Genomic DNA, 22,963 nt, shown 5'->3' with positions numbered 1-22,963 from the left:
AGAAGTTTGGACACACCTACTCGTTCAAGGGTTTTTCTTTATTTGTAATATTTTCGACATTGTAGAATAATAGTGAAGACATCAACACTATGAAATAACACATATGGAATCGTGTAATAACAAAAAAAGTGTTAAACAAATCAAAATATTTGTTGTCAGATTCTTCAAAGTAGCCACTGGACATTAAAAAAGATACAAAAATGTCTTATCAAACACAAACTTGGTTACACACGTGTCCTCCAATAAAAAAGGTGTAAAAATAGAAATTAGCTGAATGATTTACAAATGACATTCGTGTTCATTTTACATCCCAGGTGTAGATGATTAGATTTCACTTTCACCATAGCTTGTGCATGTCTTGATAGTCTTTGAAGCAGTCCCTCTCTGCCAGTAAGCACCCTTTTTTTCTCTTTGTGTTTTGTGCAATGCTTGCAGTTCTTCCTTTTGTCTTTGGCAGGTGTGTTGGATAGTGGCGCTCACCTTGAGTGGAGGGTCTTGTGATGGTGGTGAGGTTGCTTTGGGCGCGCAATTCAGCCATTTCCAATACCAGCTACTCTCGAAAGGCCTACTGGGAGAGATGGGTTTGACCTTTTGCTTTGGCCATGTGCTTGTGGAGAATGAAAGCCTTTACTGTAGCAATGTCCACAAAGTGGTGGAAAAAAGTTATATACCACTTCCTGGTCTTGTGGAAGACCTGGTAGTAGCCTATCAGAGGATCAGATAGGTCATCAACCCCCATGCTGGCATTGTAGTCCTTCACAGAAACAGGAATGAGGACATTCTTTCTCACCCATGCCCCATCGGCTAGCACAAAGAGCTTGTAGCCCCATTTGGTCTGCAAGCCAATTCGAGCATTTGATGCAACCAAGTGCTCATCTATAGATAGATTTTGAGCAGGCTGGAAGTACATTTTGCATGCCTTCACCATGTCATGATAAAGGGGCTTGACTCTTGCAAAACGATCATATCCTGCAGTCCCCCTTTTCTGGTGATTCTCCTGATCCTTTTGTGGGTCACTCATGTGAAGAGTACGGTTGATGGCCAAGAACCGGTTTTCACTCATGATGGAGGTGAGGAACTCGAGCTGATAGAGTGGGGATCTTGCTCCAGTTGTCAACTAGTCTTGATACCTTTACCAGTCCCATGTAAATCACCAAGGAAATGTAGTTGAGCATGTCACCCATGGTGACATGTTTCCAGGACATCTTCCCTCCCCCTGCTGCTTCCAGCTGTGCATATTCATTTTTAATTGATTACTTTACTCTTTTATATTCCTTAATAACCAAAAAAAATTGAAATATTGGTAAATCGCTCAGCACTGATGCCAAAACTAAAGATAAAAAACAAACGAAAGGCCTCATGGCCACCCAAAACGTCCTTTTAGCACAGCACTTGGACATGGTTGGTGCTGCCACCTGGGGTACGGAGTGTTGAAGTCTATCCTGGTCCAGTGTGTTGCCTAACTGTGTGCTAACACTAAACTACCTTCTACAGTACATAACAATAGTGCATATCTCAGTATTATTTATTTGGTTTCGCAAGGTTGGAGATTTTAGATGACAATGTTGGGTAAGATGAATGTGTAGTGGTAGGCCGAAAAAGGAAGATATCCAATATGGACAAGATAAAAGCTGAGACTTGTTTTGCTGCTATGTTCCTAAGCTTCAAGTTTAGTACTCTACGTCTCAGTTGGTATAGTAAGGTGCTGACAACGGCAGGAATTTATCAGGTTAGGTAGTTCCCAGCAATAATACACGATACATCATGTATTCTAGTTTTTGTTACCCTATTGTCCATTCCCTTGCATCAACCCACTCATTGTGAGGTAATGTTTTGCACGTTGTTTGATTTGCACATTCCCAATCAGTACCCTCAATCAATGCTAAAAAACAGAAAACATTGCATGCAATGTATTGCATGTATTAACAACAAAAATGCTGATTTATTCAGTTACAAAAGTAACGTCAACACATGGCTATCTTATCTTGTACAGTCGTGGCCAAAAGTTTTGAGAATGTCACAAATATTAATTTTCACAAAGCCTGCTGCCTCAGTTTGTATGATGGCAATTTGCATATACATATATAAATGTTATGAGTGATCAGATGAATTGGAATTAATTGCAAAGTCACTCTTTGCCATGCAAATGAACTGAATCCCCAAAAAAACATTTCCACTGCATTTCAGCCCTGCCACAAAAGGACCAGCTGAACATCATGTCAGGGATTCTCTCGTTAACACAGGTTTCAGTGTTGACGAGGACAAGGCTGGAGACTCTGTCATGCTGATTGAGTTCGAATAACAGACTGGAAGCTTCAAAAGGAGGGTGGTGCTTGGAATCATTGTTTTTCCTCTGTCAATCATGGTTACCTGCAAGGAAACACGTGCCGTCATCATTGCTTTGCACAAAAAGGGCTTCACAGGCAAGGATATTGCTGCCAGTAAGATTGCACTTAAATCAACTATTTATCGGATCATCAAGAACTTCAAGGAGAGAGGTTCAATTGTTGTGAAGAAGGTTTCAGGGCGCCCAAAAAATACAGCAAGTGCCAGGACTGTCTCCTAAAGTTGATTCAGCTGCGGGATCGGGGCATCACCAGTACAGAGCTTGCTCAGGAATGGCAGCAGGCAGGTGTGAGTGCATCTGCACGCACAGTGAGGCGAAGCCTTTTGGAGGATGGCCTGGTGTCAAGAAGGGCAGCAAAGAAGCCACTTCTCTCCAGGAAAAACATCAGGGACAGACTGATTTTCTGCAAAAGGTACAGGGATTGGACTGCTGAGGACTGGGGTAAAGTCATTTTATCTGATGAATCCCCTTTCCGATTGAGAAGACAAGGTGAGTGCTACCATCAGTCCTGTGTCATGCCAACAGTAAAGCATTATGAGACCATTCATGTGTGGGGTTGCTTCTCTGCCAAGGGAGTGGGCTCACTCACAATTTTGCCTAAGAACACAGCCCTGAATAAAGAATGGTACCAACACATCCTTCGAGAGCAACTTCTCCCAACCATCCAGGAACAGTTTGGTGACGAACAATGCCTTTTCCATTATGATGGAGCACCTTGCCATAAGGCAAAAGTGAAAAACTAAGTGGCTCGGGGAACAAAACCTCGATATTTTGGATCCATGGCCAGGAAACTCCCCAGACCTCAATCCCATTGAGAACTTGTGGTCAATCCTCAAGTGGCGGGTGGACAAACAAAAAAACACAAATTCTGACAAACTCCAAGCATTGATTATGCAAGAATGGGCTGCCATCAGTCAGGATGTGGCCCAGAAGTGAATTGACAGCATGCCAGGGCGGATTGCAGAGGTCTTGAAAAAGAAGGGTCAACACTGCAAATATTAACTCTTTGCATCAACTTCATGTAATTGTCAATAAAAGCCTTAGAAACGTATGAAATGCTTGTAATTATACTTCAGTATTCCATAGTAACATCTGAAAAACATCTGCAAACTTTGTGGAAATGTATATTTGTGTCATTCTCAAAACTTTTAGCCACGACTGTATACATCTATATAAGGCTTTTTGTATATCTTACATATTTTACATTGTTCAGACTTTGATATCAGGGAAAATATTGGATTATTTATTGATTTTAGTTATTCGTACCGTGTATATATCTTACAGCACTATTTGTAATCTATTTGTATATCTTACATTTCTGACATTGTTCAGACTTCGATATCAGGAAAAAAGATTGGATAGATTTGAGTTATTTGTTTGTTACCGGATGGGCGCGGGTGTTCTGTGCCAGAGGGGTTATAATGTATCCTATGACGTCTCGGAGGCATTGCATAAGTAAGACTAAACCTGATTATAATCATGGTGTAGTGTGCTGAATCTCATCTATAGCAATACAATGCACTCCTGGGGAGAAAGAGACAGTCACATGTAAACACGATAATGAGTGAGGAATTCATGGACTTCTAATTTGAGACAAAATCTGTTTAGAATAGCTAACATTCCTGTTTATTCTGTCTCTACCACTGTGTGGCAGAAAGAGGGAGCCACAGAACAAACTCAACTCTTAAATGAATTGCCAGTTGCAACAATCCCTCTACAACTGCCTAAAATGTAGCATCGGTTTTACTTATAGTAAGGCCTGGTATGGCACAGAGACACATACAGAGAAAGAGATGTGTAATGGCTCTGGAATGGCATGCTGGTAGACATGTTTCCTGGAGAGTCGTACACAGCTTACATAGAGTACATAGAGTAGTCATATATAGTCACAGACAAAAAAAAAACGGACCTATCGAGCTAGTCTATGCTGCACCTAAGCCCCCCAACCGCCAACCACACACCCTGTATTCCATTACTTCCCCAGGACAGTCTGGGTGGTGACTGTTAGCATTGTGGTGTCAGGGAAGGACTTAGGCAAACTGCCCACCACAATGCTTTCCTGGGCAAAGGAGGCCTATTGTTTCCACATTCTGCAAACGGCCACACCTTGATGTACTTTCCAGATGAGGACCCGTCATCCATCGCACAGTGACTGATCACTTTTGGAAATTGGGGGTCTGTCTTCCTGTGGTCAGGCATTTCAGGGAAGAGAACCTTTTCAGAATGTCGAGCGAGAGTGGGGGTAGAGTGTGTTGGGTGGGAGTGGGAGTGGAGCTCGGAGACTTAGGATTGTTCCTCCAGCGGCGGTGGACAAACCGTTTTTAAGCTCCACGCACCTACGTACGTACGCTCACATACACGTACGTTCTCACGCACACACATACACACATTTGGTCAGTCTCTTGGGCCAGTAGCCTGATCCTTATCTGCAGACACTCGGATAGTGCTCACATCCTGCTGTCCGCACATACAGTGAGCTAAAGTTCTTATAAGTAAAGTCTCTGTCCTCTTGTATACATCAATCTAAACCTGCATAAAGTGTGAGCACAGTGATCCATCTATTAAGTTTAGAAGACTTGATTAAGATCATGTGATCCCAGTGAATGGAACAGCGTAAGGCTCAGTTCTCAGTATCCCATTCACAGACTAATCTAATTGGTCTTCCCTCCTCAGGATTTTTATTGACCCCCTCATGGGGATTGGGGTTACTAATGTTGCTGCACAATCCAATGCGGGTGCTCTGTGAATCATTTGAGCAGCCAAAGGCAAAGCAACATAATGAATGGAATATTTACTCGCCACTAATAGACCTAGGTATTTGATCAATAGCTAGTCTGTCAACTGATTTGAAGGTCTTTGACGTGTTGTAATAGAGGATTATACTCACACAGCAAGCTCTCACAGGGTTTTAGTCATTTGTTTTAGTTTTCATTCACTATTCATTCACAGTGAATAAATCATTGTTTTATAGAGAAATAATGCAATTATATTATGTTAACACTACCACCAACGTCTTTTGGATTTCATGTGAATTAATGTTAGGTTAAAATGTTAATATCTCTGCCATTTTGGAAGTCACTTTTTTTGAATAAATCAAACTCCACTGAGCTGACCTCTGACCTGCCATTTGTTCCCCAGTGTTCCAGGATGTCCACGTTATGATCTTCATTGGCTTCGGCTTCCTGATGACCTTTCTGAAGAGATATGGCTTCAGCAGCGTGGGCCTCAACCTGCTCCTGGCCGCCTTTGCTCTGCAGTGGGGTCTAATCATGCAAGGCCTCTGGCACCTGGACGACGGCAAGATCAAAGTCTCCATCTTCAAGTAAATACAAATAGTACACTAACAGAACGTTCAGAATAAATCAAGTTAGCAGTATCATCATAGTACCCATGATAGAAGACTTCAAGTAAATACAACATAGCCGTTACCAGAACCGTCAAAACCAATAATCAGCTTGCAGTAATAGCACATGTACGTACAGTTGAAGTCGGAAGTTTACATACACCATAGCCAAATACATTTAAACTCAGTTTTTCACAATTACTGACATTTAATCCTAGTAAAAATTCTCTGTTTTAGGTCAGTTAGGATCACCACTTTATTTTAAGAATGTGAAATGTCAGAATAATAGTAGAGATAATGATTTATTTCAGATTCTATTTCTTTCATCACATTCCCAGTGGGTCAGAAGTTTACATACACCCACTTAGTATTTGGTAGCATTTCCTTTAAATTGTTTAACTTGGGTCAAACATTTTGGGTAGCCTACCACAACCTTTCTGGTTGTGGAATTTTGGCACATTCCTCCTGACAGAGCTAATGTAACTGAGTCAGGTTTGTATGCCTCCTTGTTTGCACAAGCTTTTTCAGTTCTGTCCACAAATGTTCTATAGGATTGAGGTCAGGGCTTTGTGATGGCCACTCCAATACCTTGACTTTGTTGTCCTTAAGCCATTTTGCCACAACTTTGGAAGTATTGTCGTGTCTTTGGCATCATTAAACTGAAGATTAATCTTTATAAAAAATTCTCTGTAATTATTATTACGTGATTAAACTACTTAATCATGTAACTGTAATTAACTAGGAAGTCGGGGCACCAAGGAAAATATTCAGATTACAAAGTTATAATTTTCCTAATATAACTTTCAGATATTTTAATATCTGATCACTTAGTCTTCTGATTAATGAATTATTATTTACCTCACGTTAGTCTCATTCCAAACATCGTAAATGGTTGGTTATCTGCACAAACCCAGTCTTCACTATGAGTCATCCATACATCAATTGACTTAAAATCATTTATTTACTAACTAAGTAATTCACAGAAATGCATCACACAAACAAACAAAATAGATACGTTTACAAAGAAATGATAGGAAACCGGTATGGCAGCTTGTTAGACAGAGTGATAATTATAACGATTGAAATGCTAATCCTTTGCACATGAATGCTCACTCATTCGGGAACAATTGCAATCAATCAATATGTTTACACTCAGTGTGTCATCGGGATCTCTGTTGAGAAGTTTGTTTCTGTTGGAGAGTCTGTCCGCCCTCTCTCTCTCTCTCTCTCTCTGGTTAGAATGAATATTTCAGAGAGACATTCATTCATGTCATTATAGAATAGATGTTTCGGTGGTTGTTGGTCTTCGCATTCAATGATACTGAATTCCTAGCTGCAGACTAGTAATTAATATCAAAGACTTGTTCTTATTCTGTCTGTATCGATAGTCTAAGAGTTTAACCACATGGTATGGTTAAAAGATTCAGCCATCTACTTAAACCTTAGGTTTATGGTCTCTACTCAAACCTTGGCCCTCTCGTGGTAAGCTGGTCTGCAACCTTTAGCCATCTCGTAATTGAGGTAAGCTTGGTCTTCTCTCAAACCTTGGCCCTCTTGTTATCGAGGTAAGCTGGTCTGCAATAGAAAACCCGGATGGGGTTTTATTTGGAAGAGCAGAAAAGGGCCTGTCCCAGGACGCCAGACCATAACTGTGCTCATGGGCGGTCCTCTGATTTAGTTAAACTCCAAAGGGAATTGGAGTTTCCTTCATTAAACAGTCCAAAATCACATTACACAATTTCACAAACAGTATCATCCTCACTCATTCATCTTATACAACAATTAGATGTAAGCCTCATATCTGAGGCTAATATATAAACAGCATTATGGTAATGTGGCCTTATTGTCTCCCATGAGTTTCACAAAATTGTACCAAATGGACCACTTCGTAGCTAGATTCTTCACCGATCTTTTATACCTTCTCCAGAACATCAATGTTGTTCGAACCTCGAGTTCTGTGAGGTGGAAGAAATTCCTTTGTTCTCTCTATGAAAACTCACTCTCTCTCTATACTGTGGCCATGAGGAGATAATCTCCTCCAGGAATTTACGACCTCTCTGACCACAGCAGCCTGGTTGTATGAGACAGAGAGAGGGGGGTGGTGCTCGCTGTACCCAAAGAGGGCAACGTCATGACAGTATGCTTGGGGTCATTTTCCATTTGGAAGACACATTTGCGACCAAGCTTTAACTTCCTGACTGATGTCTTGAGATGTAGCTTCAATATATCCACATAATTTTCTTACCTCATGATGCCATCTATTTTGTGAAGTGCACTAGTCCCTCCTGCAGCAAAGCACCCCCACAACATGATGCTGCCACCCCCGTGCTTCACAGTTGGGATGGTGTTCTTCGGCTTGCAAGCCTCCCCCTTTTCCCTCCAAGCATAACAATGTTCATTATGGCCAAACAGTTCTATTTTTGTTTCAGAGGACATTTCTCCAAAAAGTACGATCTTTGTCCCCATGTGCAGTTGCAAACCGTAGTCTGGCTTTTTATAGTGGTTTTGGAGCAGTAGCTTCTTCCTTGCTGAGCGGCCTTTCAGGTTATGTTGATATAGGACTCGTTTTACTGTGGATATAGATACTTTTGTACCTGTTTCCTCCAGCATCTTCACAAGGTCCTTTGCTGTTGCTCTGGGATTGATTTGCACTTTTCGCACCAAAGTACGTTCATCTCTAGGAGACAGAACGCGTCTCCTTCCTGAGCGGTATGACGGCTGCGTGGTCCCATGGTGTTTATACTTGCGCACTATTGTTTGTATAGATGAACGTGGTACCTTCAGGCATTTGGAAATTGCTCTCAAGGATGAACCAGACTTGTGGAGGTCTACAATTATTTTTCTGAGGTATTGGCTGATTTCTTTTGATTTTCCCATGATGTCAAGCAAAGAGGCACTGAGTTTGAAAGTAGGGCTTGAAATACATCCACAGGTACACCTCCAATTGACTCAAATTATGTCAATTAGCCTATCAGAAGCTTCTAAAGCCATGGCATCATTTTCTGGAACGTTCCAAGTTGTTTAAAAGCACAGTCAACTTAGTGTATGTAAACTTCTGACCCACTGGAATTGTGATACAGTGAGTTATAAGTGAAATAATCTGTCTGTAAACCATTTTTGGAAAAATTACTTAATGTCATGCACAAAGTAGATGTCCTAACCGACTTGCCAAAACTATAGTTTGTTAAAAAAGACATTTGTGGAGTGGTTGAAAAACGAGTTTTAATGACTCAAACCTAAGTGTATGTAAACTTCCGACTTCAACTGTACACATTAGAGGAGAGTCATAGAGAAGCCTTCTATTCTAGACACATTAATACAGCAACAGAACGGGTAGATTGAATGAAGCTAGCATTAGTGGTATTATGTGCACAAGATAGAGGACAATCATAGAGAAGTGTTCTGTTCTAGTGTTAACAAGACATCTCTCGCTCTCGCTCTCTCTTTCTCTCTCTTCACTCCCTCCTACTCGTCCTCTCCCTCCTCACCATAAGGATGATCAACGCAGATTTCAGCACAGCCACGGTTCTGATCTCGTTCGGGGCAGTGCTGGGTAAAACCAGTCCCGTCCAGCTCCTCATCATGACCATCCTGGAGATCACCATCTTCAGCATCAACGAACATCTGGTGGCCGAAATCCTGGAGGTCAGTGCACTTCACCAAAATTTCAGATCCCAGAACTAACCCTTATTCTAACAGTCTGTCACAACAAACTACCTTCAACCTTGTCCACTCATCTAAGAACTTGTGTACATGAAAAACAACACTATACAAGAAAATTATATTAGTTAATACAGTTCAATAAGCAATATTGTGTGCAATCTTGTGAGTAGCAGTTAAAACTATGTGAATCTCCTGTTGACCCATACATGTGTACTATCTGTTTACCTGGGACCTTATACACCTGGCCCATAACCCTAGTGAGACTGCCCTCTAGTGGTGAGAAGTGACAGCCCAAGATAACCGCGATCAGACAAGATTCATCCTACCAAAAGGGCTCAGACAAATATAATCATGGCGTAAATTCTTAGGGATGAACCTACAAAGGGAAAAACATATCTAGTTCAATTTTATTTGATATTCTTGAATCGGTCCAGTCCTATACCCAACAAATCAGTGCACAAGTTTTGCTTGGGAATGGGCAGAGGTGTGATGGATGGGTGATTGACAGGTGACTGAGGTTACTAGCAGGCTAAGGATAAAGTTAGGTTAGTAGGGCTGTTTTCTTTTTTTTACAACATGAACTAACTACTTTATGTGGTTTGTCCCACTCACAGGCCAATGATGTTGGGGCCTCCATGATTATCCATGCCTTTGGGGCGTACTTCGGTCTCGCAGTGGCCCGCATGCTGTACCGGCCAGCTCTGAGGAATGGCCATGAGAACAATGGCTCTGTTTACCACTCTGACCTCTTCGCCATGATCGGTAAGAACAGCTCACATGGCAGTCATCAAGATCAATGCATTTTGGCCTCCCACGTGGCGCAGCGGTAAAAGGCACTGCATCGCAGTGCTAGAGGCGTCACTACAGACCCGGGTTTGATCCGGGCTGTGTCGCAGCCGGCCGTGAACGGGAGACCCATGAGGCAGCGCACAATTGGCCCAGCGTCGTCCGGGTTAGGGGAGGGTTTGGCCGGCTGGGATGTCCTTGTACCATCGCGCTATAGCGAGTCCTTGTGGCGGGCTGGGCACATGCACGCTGACCTCGGTCGCCAGTTGTACGGTGTTTCCTCTGACACATTGGTGCGACTGGCTTAAGGGTTAAGCGAGCAGTGTGTCAAGACGCAGTGCAGCTTGGCGGGGTCGTGTTTCAGGAGGACGCATGGCTCTCGACCATTGCCTCTCCCGAGTCAGTACAGAGTTGCAGCAATGGGACAAGACTGCAACTACCAATTGGATATCATGAAATTGGGGAGAAAAACATTTATCATAATAATCTATGCATTTTATTGATTACCGTAGACAGTCACTGACGACTATTATTAGTATTATAGATTAAAGAGTATATTATTTCTAAAATGTTCTTTGGAACACTAGAAATAACAATTCAGCAATAAGGGGGTATCAAGCATCTCAGAGTAGGAGTGCTGATTTTAGTATCATTTTTTCATTTTTTTTATTTTACTATGAACGTCAGTTAAGAACAAATTCTTATTTACAATGACAACCTACCGGGGAACTTCCAATGCCTTGTTCAGGAGGAGAACAACAGATTTTTTATCTTGTAAACTGGATTCAATCCAGCAACACTTTCGGTTACTGGCCCAACGCTCTAACCACTAGGCTATTCGCCGCACCACTTTTAGATCACAATGAATGGGGTTACATGTACAGGGGGACCTGAACCTAGATTAGCATTCCTACTCTGAGACGCTTGATACATAAGGCTCCTGGTGTCTGTTTGCCTTGTACATTTTATCACAGGGGAAGGGGAAGGTGAAGCTCCCACAAATCATAGTCTCATTCACCACCTAGTGGAAATACAGTGTATCACTTCTAAAACTCACTGTATTATCAAAACAGTGACACTAGCAGGCATAATTCTGTTCAATGTAGTTTCAATATATTTAATACATCACTTTTTGTTTATATATTTTAGAATTAACTGAAGTAGCAGACAAATCAAAATCCTCCTTGAATATCTTCTCCAGGTACCGTGTTTCTCTGGATGTTCTGGCCCAGTTTCAACTCTGCCATCGCTGAACCTGGCACTGATCAGCTCATGGCGGTGACCAACACCTACTTCTCCCTGGCTGCCTGTGTACTCTCTGCCTACGCTGTCTCCAGCCTGGTGGAGCACAAAGGGAAACTGGACATGGTGAGTCTTCCAATGCTTCATTCAAACCACAAAGGATCACAGCAAATCTGTAGATTGTTTGCTTTCTTTCAATTTATTTTGACTTGTTTATGTTCAAACAGCTGATACAGCACCTACTATAGCATAGCTCACTACAGACCCTGGTTCGATCCCGGGCTGTACCACAACTGGCAGTGATCGGGAGTTCCATAGGGCGGCGTACAATTGGCCCAGCGTCGTCCGGGTTAGGGGAGGGGAGGCCGCCATTGTAAATAAGAATTTGTTTTTAACTGACTTGCCAAGTTAAATAAAGGTTAAATAAAATATTAAATAAAAAAGATGCTTCTGTGTCTTCCATAGGTCCACATCCAGAATGCCACTCTGGCCGGAGGTGTTGCCGTGGGAACCTGCGCTGACATGGACATCGGCCCTTTTGGTGCCATGATCATCGGGTTCGTGGCTGGCATCGTCTCCACCCTGGGCTTCAAGTTCCTCACTGTGAGTTCAAAGATTACACAAGTCTGAACCAATAGAAAGGGAGATACCTAGTCATAACTGAATGCATTCAACCAAAATGTGTCTTGTGCATTTAACCCAAGCCCTCTGAATCAGAGAGGGCTGTCTTAATCCACATCATCAGTCCCTGGGGAGTAGATTTGTTGGGGGTTAACTGCCTTGCTCAAGGACAGAACAGCAGATTTTTCCACCTTGCCAGCTCTGGGATTTGAACCTTTCAGTTTCTGGACTGATGTTCTTAACCACTAGGCTACCTGCCATCACAACCCTGCCGTGGACCAGAACACCACATTGTCTATAAAAAGCCAACTAGTGTTGCAATGTAAACATACCTTGTGAGTTGCAATAAACCTACATTCCTTTGAATGTTACATTTCTGTCAGCATCCTCACTAACCAGTTAGGGGGAGGAAATAGTGTCCTCAGCCCAATGAGAAAATCTGGTTCTGGTTTGTTAAACGAGTTTTGCCTGCTGGGAGAAACTTGCATTTTAGTCAAAACAATCACCCATCCATCCATGACTGACTAACCTGCCATCAGACGGCTATAGAAATATTTTGAAATGAGTGGGCACTAGGGAATATAGAAATGACACAACTGTTTTTCTCTGTGTTTCAGCCAATCCTGGCATCCAACCTGGGCATCCAGGACACCTGTGGTGTCCACAATCTGCACGGCATGCCTGGCATCCTCGGGGGTATCGCTGGCATTGTGGCTGTCGCTCTGGGCAAGAAGAACGGGTAGGGCTCACCCAATGGCATTCTTCATACTGTATATCTATAAAGGCATTGGATAAAGGAATTAGAGGCATTAGAAATAAATGGCATTTGAAAATTAATGATTTTCTAAAGACTTTTGGTAAATGACGATGTGCAGTCAATATCAGATACAGATACTGTAGTTCTTGAACATCTAATAATTCACTTTTCCATTAAGGTGTGAACTTGGCCTCAATAATTAGTCTCAAAATAAGGGTCTCTTGCCATAATTACCTAAGTAATGCTGTCATTTTCTCATCTCTGCCATTCTTCCCTCAGGAGTGCTGCCATGCAGGGTGCAGCCCTGGCCTCATCCCTTGGGTTCGCTTTGGTTGGAGGAACTATTACAGGTGGGTGGAGAGAGACTGCCATTTTTTGTCATTCAGAAATCTACATCACATTTGAACATATTTTATAAAACTATGCCATTTGTTTTATACGATGCCCGCTGGGAAACATATATTTAATAATACTGTTAATAACTTTTCTATTTGTACAGGTCTGATAATGAAGCTTCCATTCTGGGGACAGCCTCCAGATCAGAACTGCTTTGATGATTCAATCTATTGGGAGGTAATAATCTGAAAGAAACCAATACAACACATTATCCTGATCCATTATTGACCATTACTAGCTGACAGGTGAATCACATCCCTGAGGTATATGGTATAACGTATAGGATATTATATTTATTGGTGTGACACTCATGTAACATTTGACATATCCAGTCTCATAATGTGGCATTAGCCACATATAGATTGTTGTTAGTCACACATGGCTAATGTGGCATACTGTCTTGTATTATTTGAACGTGACCACCTGGAGACACACATAAAATATTTGATTTGTAAATAAAAAATACTATCTTATAACAAATATGATTTGGTATAGATGAAATTGTGGCTAAATTCTGAGATCTGTGACTGACTGAGATGTGACTGTATTCTAGGTTCCTGAGGAGGAGGAGGAGGAGGAGGAGGGCGAGGAGAGCCTGGCTCACGGAAACCAAAAAGCAGAGGCGTAAAGCTCCCACTCTTTGCTGCACATTCACGACCTACAACCCTCTGAGCTAGAGATGGGAAAGTGAGGAATCATGAACCACACATTAGACATTGGGTGTACTCTATCTCAATAGTTTTAACTGGCTTCCTCTCCTTGTGTCACCTCTCCTTCATCTAATTGGTAGATCCCTACCAGGACTTCATGCGTCACCCGTCTAATTTCTTGACCATCAGTGCAGAGGACGTAAAGGAGAGAAGCTATGTTGTACTATTGAATTCAACCCAGGATGGCCAATGCTGTGAAATTGTCAGTTATTTTCAACTACTGCATAAATAATTAGATTGACATGAGACAAATTGAGATCATATCGTGATTCATGCTACCTTATTAAGACATCTCTAAATCAACTCGATCAGCAGGGAAATGTTAGCCTATGTTGCACTTTTCTGTGTAACCAAACTAGGTCCTGATTGTCCATAGATTTGTACTAAATATTTTAATCTTCAATTGAAAAGAGTAGGTCCACTGAAGAGCATTTGGGAAACATGTCATAGCTCATTATAATTTCAACTAAAGTGTAAGAGGTGGGTGTGTTACAATGCAATTGAAATAATATTGTAAAGATTTTCTTTTCTTAAATGAATCATGTTTACAGAAACTCATTTCAAACAACATGCTTGCAGTGCTTTGGATGTGTTAGTCTGAAAATGTATTTAAATTAAGCAGCATTTTGATATAAATGATCCTGAATAAGTTGCATTGACACATTAACTGTTCTTTCACACAATTGGAGGAAAGATACTTTCAGGGATTCGTTTTTTACACTGAATTTGATGACCACCGTTCTGAGCCATTATAAAGTGTATAGAAATAGTAGAAACAGTATATCAAGCTGACAATATCACCAATTGTCTCACATGTTTTGTGACGCTATCGAAATGTTAACAGACATCTGTTTTGCCTCATTAGTTAGGGCTATACATTGTATGTTTTTCTCAACGCGTCTTTTTATGTCGCCATCCAACTGACATAGCCGATATTGTGTGCTAGGCCTTGTTTAATGAATAAAATCAACTGCTACTTTAGCCTGCTGCAGAGCTAGGCCGCGTGACTGGAGCTCCCTACTCCTACTGGAGAGAATCTGATACCAGACCAGGTGGCAATGTTTAGGCAGTAGCTAAGGGCCGGGATTTATCAAGCGTCTCAGAGTGGGGTTGCTGATCTTGGATCAGTTTTACCTTTCTAGATCAGCACTCCTGAGACGCTTTATAAACACGGGCACAGGTCTCACGGGGAATGGAGCTGGGCCAAAATGGGTTCTGCATTAAGCTACTCCCTGTGTGCATCCAAATACTCTTAAGGTTCCCCTTCTTCTACCCCAGTATCCTCACTGCTAAAGTGGAGTTGAGTGTCTTTGATTTTCATTTCACCGTCTAAGTTTTTTCAAATACAGAAAGTCAATTGAAATCTGACATGTCCAATTAAAAACCGGATAGTCTACATGTCACATGGATTCAGAATAAATGGGGCATGAGAAAGAAAGCCACTGAGAGATTTAGGATACATAAGCTTTCTTTATTTCTTTCACTTCTTATTGTAACCTCTTAATGCTAGTTACATAATGGATATAGTCAGTTTCTCTAAATCCCTGCACCTAGGACTAACAATTGGTACTTAGTGATTCAGATTACAAGTATGTATTTATACACTGAGTGTACAAAACATTAAGAACACTTTCATCATATTGAGTTGCACCCCCCCTTTCCCTCAGAATAGCCTCAATTTGTTGGGTCATGGACTCTACAAGGTGTCGAAAGCGTTCCACAGGGATGCTGGTCCATGTTGACTCCAATGCTTGACACCAAAGGTGTTCAATGGGGTTGAGGTCAGGGCTCTGTGCAGGCCAGTTAAGTTCTTCCACACCAATCTCGACCAACCACTTCTGTATGGACCTCGCTTTGTGCACGGGGTTATTGTCATGCTGAAACAGGAATGTGCCTTCACCAAAATGTTGCCACAAAGTTGGAAGCACAGAATCGTCTAGAATGTCATTGTATGCTGTAGCATTAAAATTTCCCACAGTTGTGTCAAGTTGGCTGGGTGTCCTTTAGGTGGTGGACCATTCTTGATACACATGGGAGACTGTTGAGTGTGAAAAACCCAGCAGCGTTGCAATTCTCAACACAAACCAGTGTGCCTGGCACCTACTACCATACCCCGTTCAAAGGCACTTAAATATTTTGTCTTGCCTTTTCACCCTCTGAATGGCACACATACACAATCCATGTCTCAATTGCCTCAAGGATGAAACAAAATCCTTCTTTAACCTGTCTCCTCCCCTTCATCTACACTGATTTAACAAGTTACATCAATAAGGAATCATAGCATTCACCTGGTCAGTCTGTCATGGAAAGAGCAGGTATTTATAATGTTTTGTACACTCAGGCTATATCGCAACCATTTTGTTGAATAAAGCTAAAGTGATACCTGAAAATGCAGGAGGAAAATAGTCAACAATAGTTCCTGTACTAGACCATTGTAGCAGGTAAAGATGAAACTGGCTACCTGGCTACCTGGCTCAAACGATGCTTGTCTAACATCTCATTCCAAAATCATGGGCATTAAAATGGAGTTGGTCCCACCTTTGTTGCTATAACAGCTTACTTTTGGCCATGTAGTGTAGCTAGATAAAAGTAGTACATTTGGCTGATGTAGTAGCCTATGTGTGATTTAGATGTAATGCTTAGAACACCAGCAGGCAATACTTTAAAAAAAAATGCTTGATATGACCTAAACTTTTTTGTTACAGAAAACGAATATGTATTACATTTTTGTTAATGTATAAATATTTATACTGTAATTTATGAATATGGTTTTATACAATATAAGAGTGACTGTGTGTGTTCTTTGACATGATTCCATTGCATTATCACCATCAACATTCTTTCCACAAACAGAACGTAGAAGGCGTGATGGAGTGTTGTACATTTTCAAGGGCCAAGACCCATGCACTAATTGTGCTTTCAAGACAATCAGAGCTCTAGAAAGATACCAGAGAGTCGGATGACCATTCAAAACGAATTTTCCCAGTCGGAGCTCGTTTTTTTCATCGTTTCCAGTTGTCGTGAACTAATGCATTGTTCAAAACAACTGAGAACTCGGAACTGGGAACTCGGTCATTTCCGACTTCCACTTCAGTTGCAACACTGAAGTCGAAAATATGACATTTCCGAGTTCTCAGTTGATTTGAACAAGGCATAATGATTCTTCATCCTTTGACCACATATACCGCAATTTGTCAGTGGATGACACGTCCGATGATTTGACACGCAACCATTGGTTGTTGCGTCTCCTCGCCTAGCTATGGAACGAACTCCCAAATTCCATGTTTTATTATGAGTTTCTTATTTTTAATTGAGAAATTTTAAATAAACTATGAGAGGTCAGGTTTATTCTGTATGAAGAGCATAAAATATGTCACATAATTATTTTGTGTATTCAGAACTCGTGTATCCTATCAGAGACAGGTATTTTCTCTCTTTCTGTTTGAATTATTACCTTGCTACCAAGCCATCAAAAGCAAAAATAACGTATCCGCAACGAGGTTTAAAAATATTGTGGTGTTCCTTTAATAAATTAACGGTGCATTGTGGGATGTAAAATGGCTCCATGGTGTTGTCAGCAAACTAGCCAACCAGTCAACTCTTACAGCCATAACGTTACATTTACAAATAACTACCGTCGATGAAGCATTGCTATTAATTGCTGAATAGTAGTATAGAGAATATAGCTTTGAGAATCAACAACTTTTATTGCATTCACCTCTTTTTTCGTCGAGACAACAGCCACCATGGTAAGTACCTAGCGAGCTACCGTGCTAGCCTTCTTCACTTCCGTTAACGTTATATGCAACTTGCTATTACATATGAGCTAGCTAACTTGTCAGTGCAATTAGTAAGCCATCTTGCCGAAATTCACCAGTGTCGATCTGATGGTTGACAACCGGAGAGAGTTATCGCCAAATTTATCCTAACTCCAATCTGCATGAACGGCTAGGCTAACTAATTTAGCTTACTGATCTGCTGCTCTGTCTCGGTTTGTAAACTCAGACGAGCTTATGATCGAGGTTTGGCCTCACAATGCAAACTGACTTACAAGGCGTTCTCCTTTACTTTCTTTTTTGTTAGTCTGCCAACTTAGACAAAGTGAGAAGTCAGTCCAGCACAAGAAGAGATGATAGAAGAAGTACTGAGTCCTCCACAAGAAGAGATGACATTAGAAGAGATGACAAAAGATGTACAGAGACTGCCAGAAGAAGAGATGACCGAAGAAGTACTGAGACTGCCAGAAGAAGATATGACCGAAGAAGTACTGAGACTGCCACAAGAAGAGATGACCGAAGAAGTACTGAGACCGCCATAGGAAGAGATGACAGAAGAACAACAAGTACAGGTAATTTAATGGTCTGTGGTGATCACTTATCAGCTGAAATTACCTGTGTATGCCTACCTTGAAGTCATGGATAACACACACTGTGCTTCTGTATTTTTCTATTGAAGGGAAAGAAAAAATTAAAAGGAAAAGCCGCAGTAGATCGTCATCTTCTTCCTCATCCAGCTCATCCTCGTCATCGGGATCCTCTTCATCATCCTCATCCCGCTCCTCGTCTGGTAGTAGGAGTAGTTCGAGCAGCAGTGGTGAGTGTGCCAGTACATGTACCGTAGTTGTTAAGACGCAAATGTATCTGAAATATTGTCTATTTTATTTATATAAATATACAAATAGCAGTTAAAGCCTGATGAACACTGAAATATTGTCTATTTTATTTATATAAATATACAAATAGCAGTTAAAGCCTGATGAACAGTGTCTCAATTAGATTTTGCAATCTCCTTTCTAGATTCCCACAGCAAGTCCAGAAAGAATTCTAAGAAAAGGAAAAAGGAAAAACAACTCAAAAAGGTAAATATTCATTATTATTTTTTTTTATTTTAATTTTTATTTTTTTATAAAATTTTATCCCCTTTTCTCCCCAATTTTCGTGGTATCCAATCGCTAGTAATTACTATCTTGTCTCATCGCTACAACTCCCGTACGGGCTCGGGAGAGACGAAAGTCGAAAGTCATGCGTCCTCCGAAGCACAACCCAACCAAGCCGCACTGCTTCTTTAACACAGCGCGCCTCCAACCCGGAAGCCAGCCGCACCAATGTGTCGGAGGAAACACCGTGCACCTGGCCCCCTTGGTTAGCGCGCACTGCGCCCAGCCCGCCACAGGAGTTGCTGGAGCGCGATGAGACAAGGAAATCCCTACCGGCCAAACCCTCCCTAACCCGGATGACGCTAGCCCAATTGTGCGTCGCCCCACGGACCTCCCGGTCGCGGCCGGCTGCGACAGAGCCTGGGGGCGAACCCAGAGACTCTGGTGGCGCAGTTAGCACTGCGATGCAGTGCCCTAGACCACTGCGCCACCCGGGAGGCCTAATATTCATTAGTTTTCAGTAGCTACTTATTTTGTTGGTGTAGTCTGTACCGTGTTAGATATCAAATGGTAATTTTAAGATATTTCAAATATGCTCTGTTTTCACTCTGTTTCAATAGAAAGGGAAAAGGGAGAAAAAGCTTAAACGGAAGAAGGACAAGAAAATGAAGACGGAGGAGGAAAGCCCTGGACCTATTCAGATATCCAAGGTAGAAAACATTTGAGGCTATTTATCCTAAAGGAAGTGCGCTATAGACATACCTGTAGTTTGAAGCTGTCTGAAAGCTGTCATTTTGAAATGAATTGTCTTTCAGTATTTAAAAGAGAGAAAGAGAAAAAGCAAGTTCAGCATGATTTCAGGAAAGAAGATAAAGATGAAATTGAAGAAGTCAAAGAAAGACAAGCTGGTGAGTATGCCATGATGGTTTTTACTGGCAATGATTGTGGTATGTGAAGGTTGTTTACTGACCTTAGTTGATTTCACTGATTCTAAGTCGACTCGCTCTTGATGCTAGAGTCTGCTAAACGTGTGTGTGTGTGTGTTATGTATGCATGCATACATACATGCATACAATACCAGTCAAAAGTTTGGACACCTACTCATTCAAGGGTTCTTTATTTTTACAATTTTCTACATTGTAGAATAATAGTGAAGACATCAAAACTATGAAATAACACATGGAATCATGTAGCAAGCAGAAAAGTGTAAAACAAATAAATCAATTTTTGATTTTTCAAAGTAGCCACCCTTTGCCTTGACGTCAACTTTGCACACTCTTGGCATTCTCTCAACCAGCTTCACCTTGAATGCTTTTCCAACTGTCTTGAAGGAGTTCCAACATATGCTGAGCACTTGTTGGCTGCTTTTCCTTCACTCTGCGGTCCTATTCATCCCAAACCATCTGAATTGGGTGGAGGTTGGTTGATTGTGAAGGCCAGGTCATCTGATGCAGCACTCATCACTCTCCTTCTTGGTGAAATAGACCTTACACAGCCTAGAGGTGTGTTGGGTCATTGTTGTGATAAAAAGAAACGATAGTTCCACTAAGCGCAAACCAAATGGAATGGCGTATCGCTGCAGAATGCTGTGGTAGTCATGCTGGTTAACCTTGAATTCTAAATTACATCACAGACAGTGTCACCAGCAAAGCACCATCACACCACCTCCTCCATGCTTGACGGTGGGAACCACACATGTGGAGATCATCCGTTCACCTACTCTGCATCTCACAAAGACATGGCAGTTGGAACCAAAAATTTCAAATTTGGACTCATCAAACCAAAGAAAAGATTTCCACCGGTCTAATGTCCATTGCTTGTGTTTCTTGGCCCAAGCAAGTCTCTTTTCTTCTTGGTGTCCTTTAGTAGTGGTTTCTTTGCAGAAATTCGACTATGAAGACCTGATTTCACGCAGCCTCCTCTAAACAGTTGATGTTGAGATGTCTGTTACTTGAACTCTGACGCATTTATTTGGATCTGATTTCTGAGGCTAGTAACTCAAATGAACTTATCCTCTGCAGAGAAGGTAACTCTGGGTCTTCCTTTCCTGTGGCAGTCCTCGTGAGAGCCAGTTTCATCAGTGCTTGATGGTTTTTGCGACTGCACTTCAAGAAACTTTCAAAGCTCTTGACATTTTCCTGATTGACTGACCTTCATGTCTTAAAGTAAGGATGGATTGTCATTTCTCTTTGCTTATTTGAGCTGTTCTTGCCATAATATGGACTTGGTCTTTTACCAAATAGTGCTATCTTCTGTATAACACCCCTACCATGTCACAACACAGCTGATTGGCTCAAATGCATTAAGAAGGAAAGCAATTCCACAAATTAACTTTTAACAAGGCACAATTGTTAATTAAAATGCATTCCGGTGACTACCTCATGAAGCTGGTTGAGAGAATGCCAAGAGTGTGCAAAGCTGTTAAGGAAAATGGTGGCTACTTTGGAAAATCTCAAATCTATTTTGATTTATTAACACTTCTTTTGGTTACTACATTATTCCGTATGTGTTATTTCATAGTTTTGATGTCTTCCCTATTATTCTACAATGTAGAAAATAGTAAAAATAAAGAAAAACCTTTGAGTAGGTGTCCACTTTTGTGTGTTTTATTTTTTCAACAGAGAGACAAGAATCGCGCAGAACTGCTTGAATTCCTCAACTCTACGTTGTAATGCATGGACCGTCACCGTTAGTTGCGTTCCAGAATCTTCCACTTTTTTCCAGAACAGAACTCAGGGAAAGAACCCATATGATAAAGCTCTGAAATAAAATACATTTTTTGGTTTATTATCACAGGAAGAGATTGGGGATATGGCCCAGGTTGTTTGAAAATGTCAGTAAAAGCCATGTCTCGGAATTTGACTTGTATCTCTTGTAGAAAAAATGTGCTGTCACCTGGTTGCCGGCGCCTTTCTGCAGACTTTGTAACCGAAGTCTGTGTTTTGATTTTTAGAACTGTAATTTTTACTATAATATTGAAGGAGCCAGTCGCTGACTTTTGTCTATGTTTGCTAAGCAAGAAAGTGTTGCTGTGGTGGAATTTACTGTCATCCGCAAAGATCTTAGTGATGAACAACCTACCCGAGTTCAAATTGTATTTGTTTTCTTTGGGATTGATCAAAGGGGCTATCTGCTGTTGCTAAATCAATTTTTAGTTTTAAATGAATGATATACTCATTTATTCTCGAAGAATATAACTTATCGATGCCTAACTGTCGTACCCCACCAGGGCCCAAAATATAAGCTTGTTTTAAATGTAAACAAACACTATATAACCTTAAAACATAGTTTTAACCATCATTTGGCTGTCATGGATGGTCAATCCTTGTTTTCATAGCACTGTCCATGAGTTTAAGAGTTATCCAATTCCTCCAGCCCCATAGCTGAGCTATGTACCTAATCCATGGCGGGGTGTCTGCTTTGTTATTGTTTTGAACTGCAGATTTCCCCCTTTAAGCATACCTGGAACAAAGGAAAAGTGTCAACTCTGTCCATTTTTGACTCCATGCAGGCTCAAATGCTCAAAGTATTTGAAATCAAATACTATTTGAACCCAGATGTGATGAACAGAGATTTGTGTAAGCTTCATTGTATTGTAATCTGTCAAATAAAACACCAGTCTGGCATTGCATTGTTTGATGATCTTATGTTTTAAAGAACGGACAAAACTGTCCTGCAGCTAACTCTCGACCGTATCCCCTGGAATTGTATTTCTTTAATGGTTGGTGTTTAAGACATCTATATTTGATATATCAGAGTCGTCAATAGAATGTACAACTCTGAGACCCGTAACTAGATGTCATCCCATGTAAATCAAATGTATTTTGGATGAGTGTTATACTTTGTGAAGGCAACTTGATTTGTGACAGTCCACTCAATACAACAGCTCTTTTCTCAACAGCAATAAACTGCTGCTACTCTACAGTAGTGATGTGCAATGTTCCGGTACAAAACATCCATTCCCTTTGTGTGTGAATTATTTCTGCCATTGTGAAACTGTTGTGAGAGTTTGTCCTGTATCTAGGATTTGTCCATTTTCTTGGACACAGCAAATAGCCCAGGCTCCTGGATATTAGTTGCTATGCAATAAAACAGTGCCTATATACTTACCACGTAGAAAATGCTTTTCTCTTGAGAAAATGCCATAAGAAAGTGATGGGCTTTCAGAATATTTGTACAGAAATAAGTCAATAGCAATGAAGGAAGACTGACAACACAGACG

At 41.2% G+C, this 22,963-nt stretch overlaps 1 protein-coding gene across 1 annotated transcript in view; it reads left to right on the top strand.

Annotated features, from left to right (window-relative positions):
- Positions 1-18,217, top strand: part of LOC129845784 (ammonium transporter Rh type A-like) — a 31,536-nt gene extending 13,319 nt beyond the window's left edge. Inside the window, exons 2-11 of the mRNA XM_055913700.1 lie at positions 5,486-5,669; positions 9,185-9,335; positions 9,968-10,115; positions 11,341-11,507; positions 11,847-11,984; positions 12,620-12,741; positions 13,039-13,109; positions 13,259-13,332; positions 13,709-17,614; positions 17,949-18,217. Of these exons, the coding sequence (XP_055769675.1) occupies positions 5,486-5,669; positions 9,185-9,335; positions 9,968-10,115; positions 11,341-11,507; positions 11,847-11,984; positions 12,620-12,741; positions 13,039-13,109; positions 13,259-13,332; positions 13,709-13,783 (1,130 nt within the window). The 3' untranslated portion in view covers positions 13,784-17,614; positions 17,949-18,217. The remainder of the gene's footprint in view (positions 1-5,485; positions 5,670-9,184; positions 9,336-9,967; positions 10,116-11,340; positions 11,508-11,846; positions 11,985-12,619; positions 12,742-13,038; positions 13,110-13,258; positions 13,333-13,708; positions 17,615-17,948) is intronic.
- The last annotated feature ends 4,746 nt before the right edge of the window (positions 18,218-22,963 follow it).

Source organism: Salvelinus fontinalis, unplaced genomic scaffold (genome assembly GCF_029448725.1).
Source record: "Salvelinus fontinalis isolate EN_2023a unplaced genomic scaffold, ASM2944872v1 scaffold_0367, whole genome shotgun sequence".
Lineage (NCBI taxonomy): Eukaryota > Metazoa > Chordata > Actinopteri > Salmoniformes > Salmonidae > Salvelinus > Salvelinus fontinalis.
This window is presented reverse-complemented; position numbering and strand designations above follow the sequence as displayed.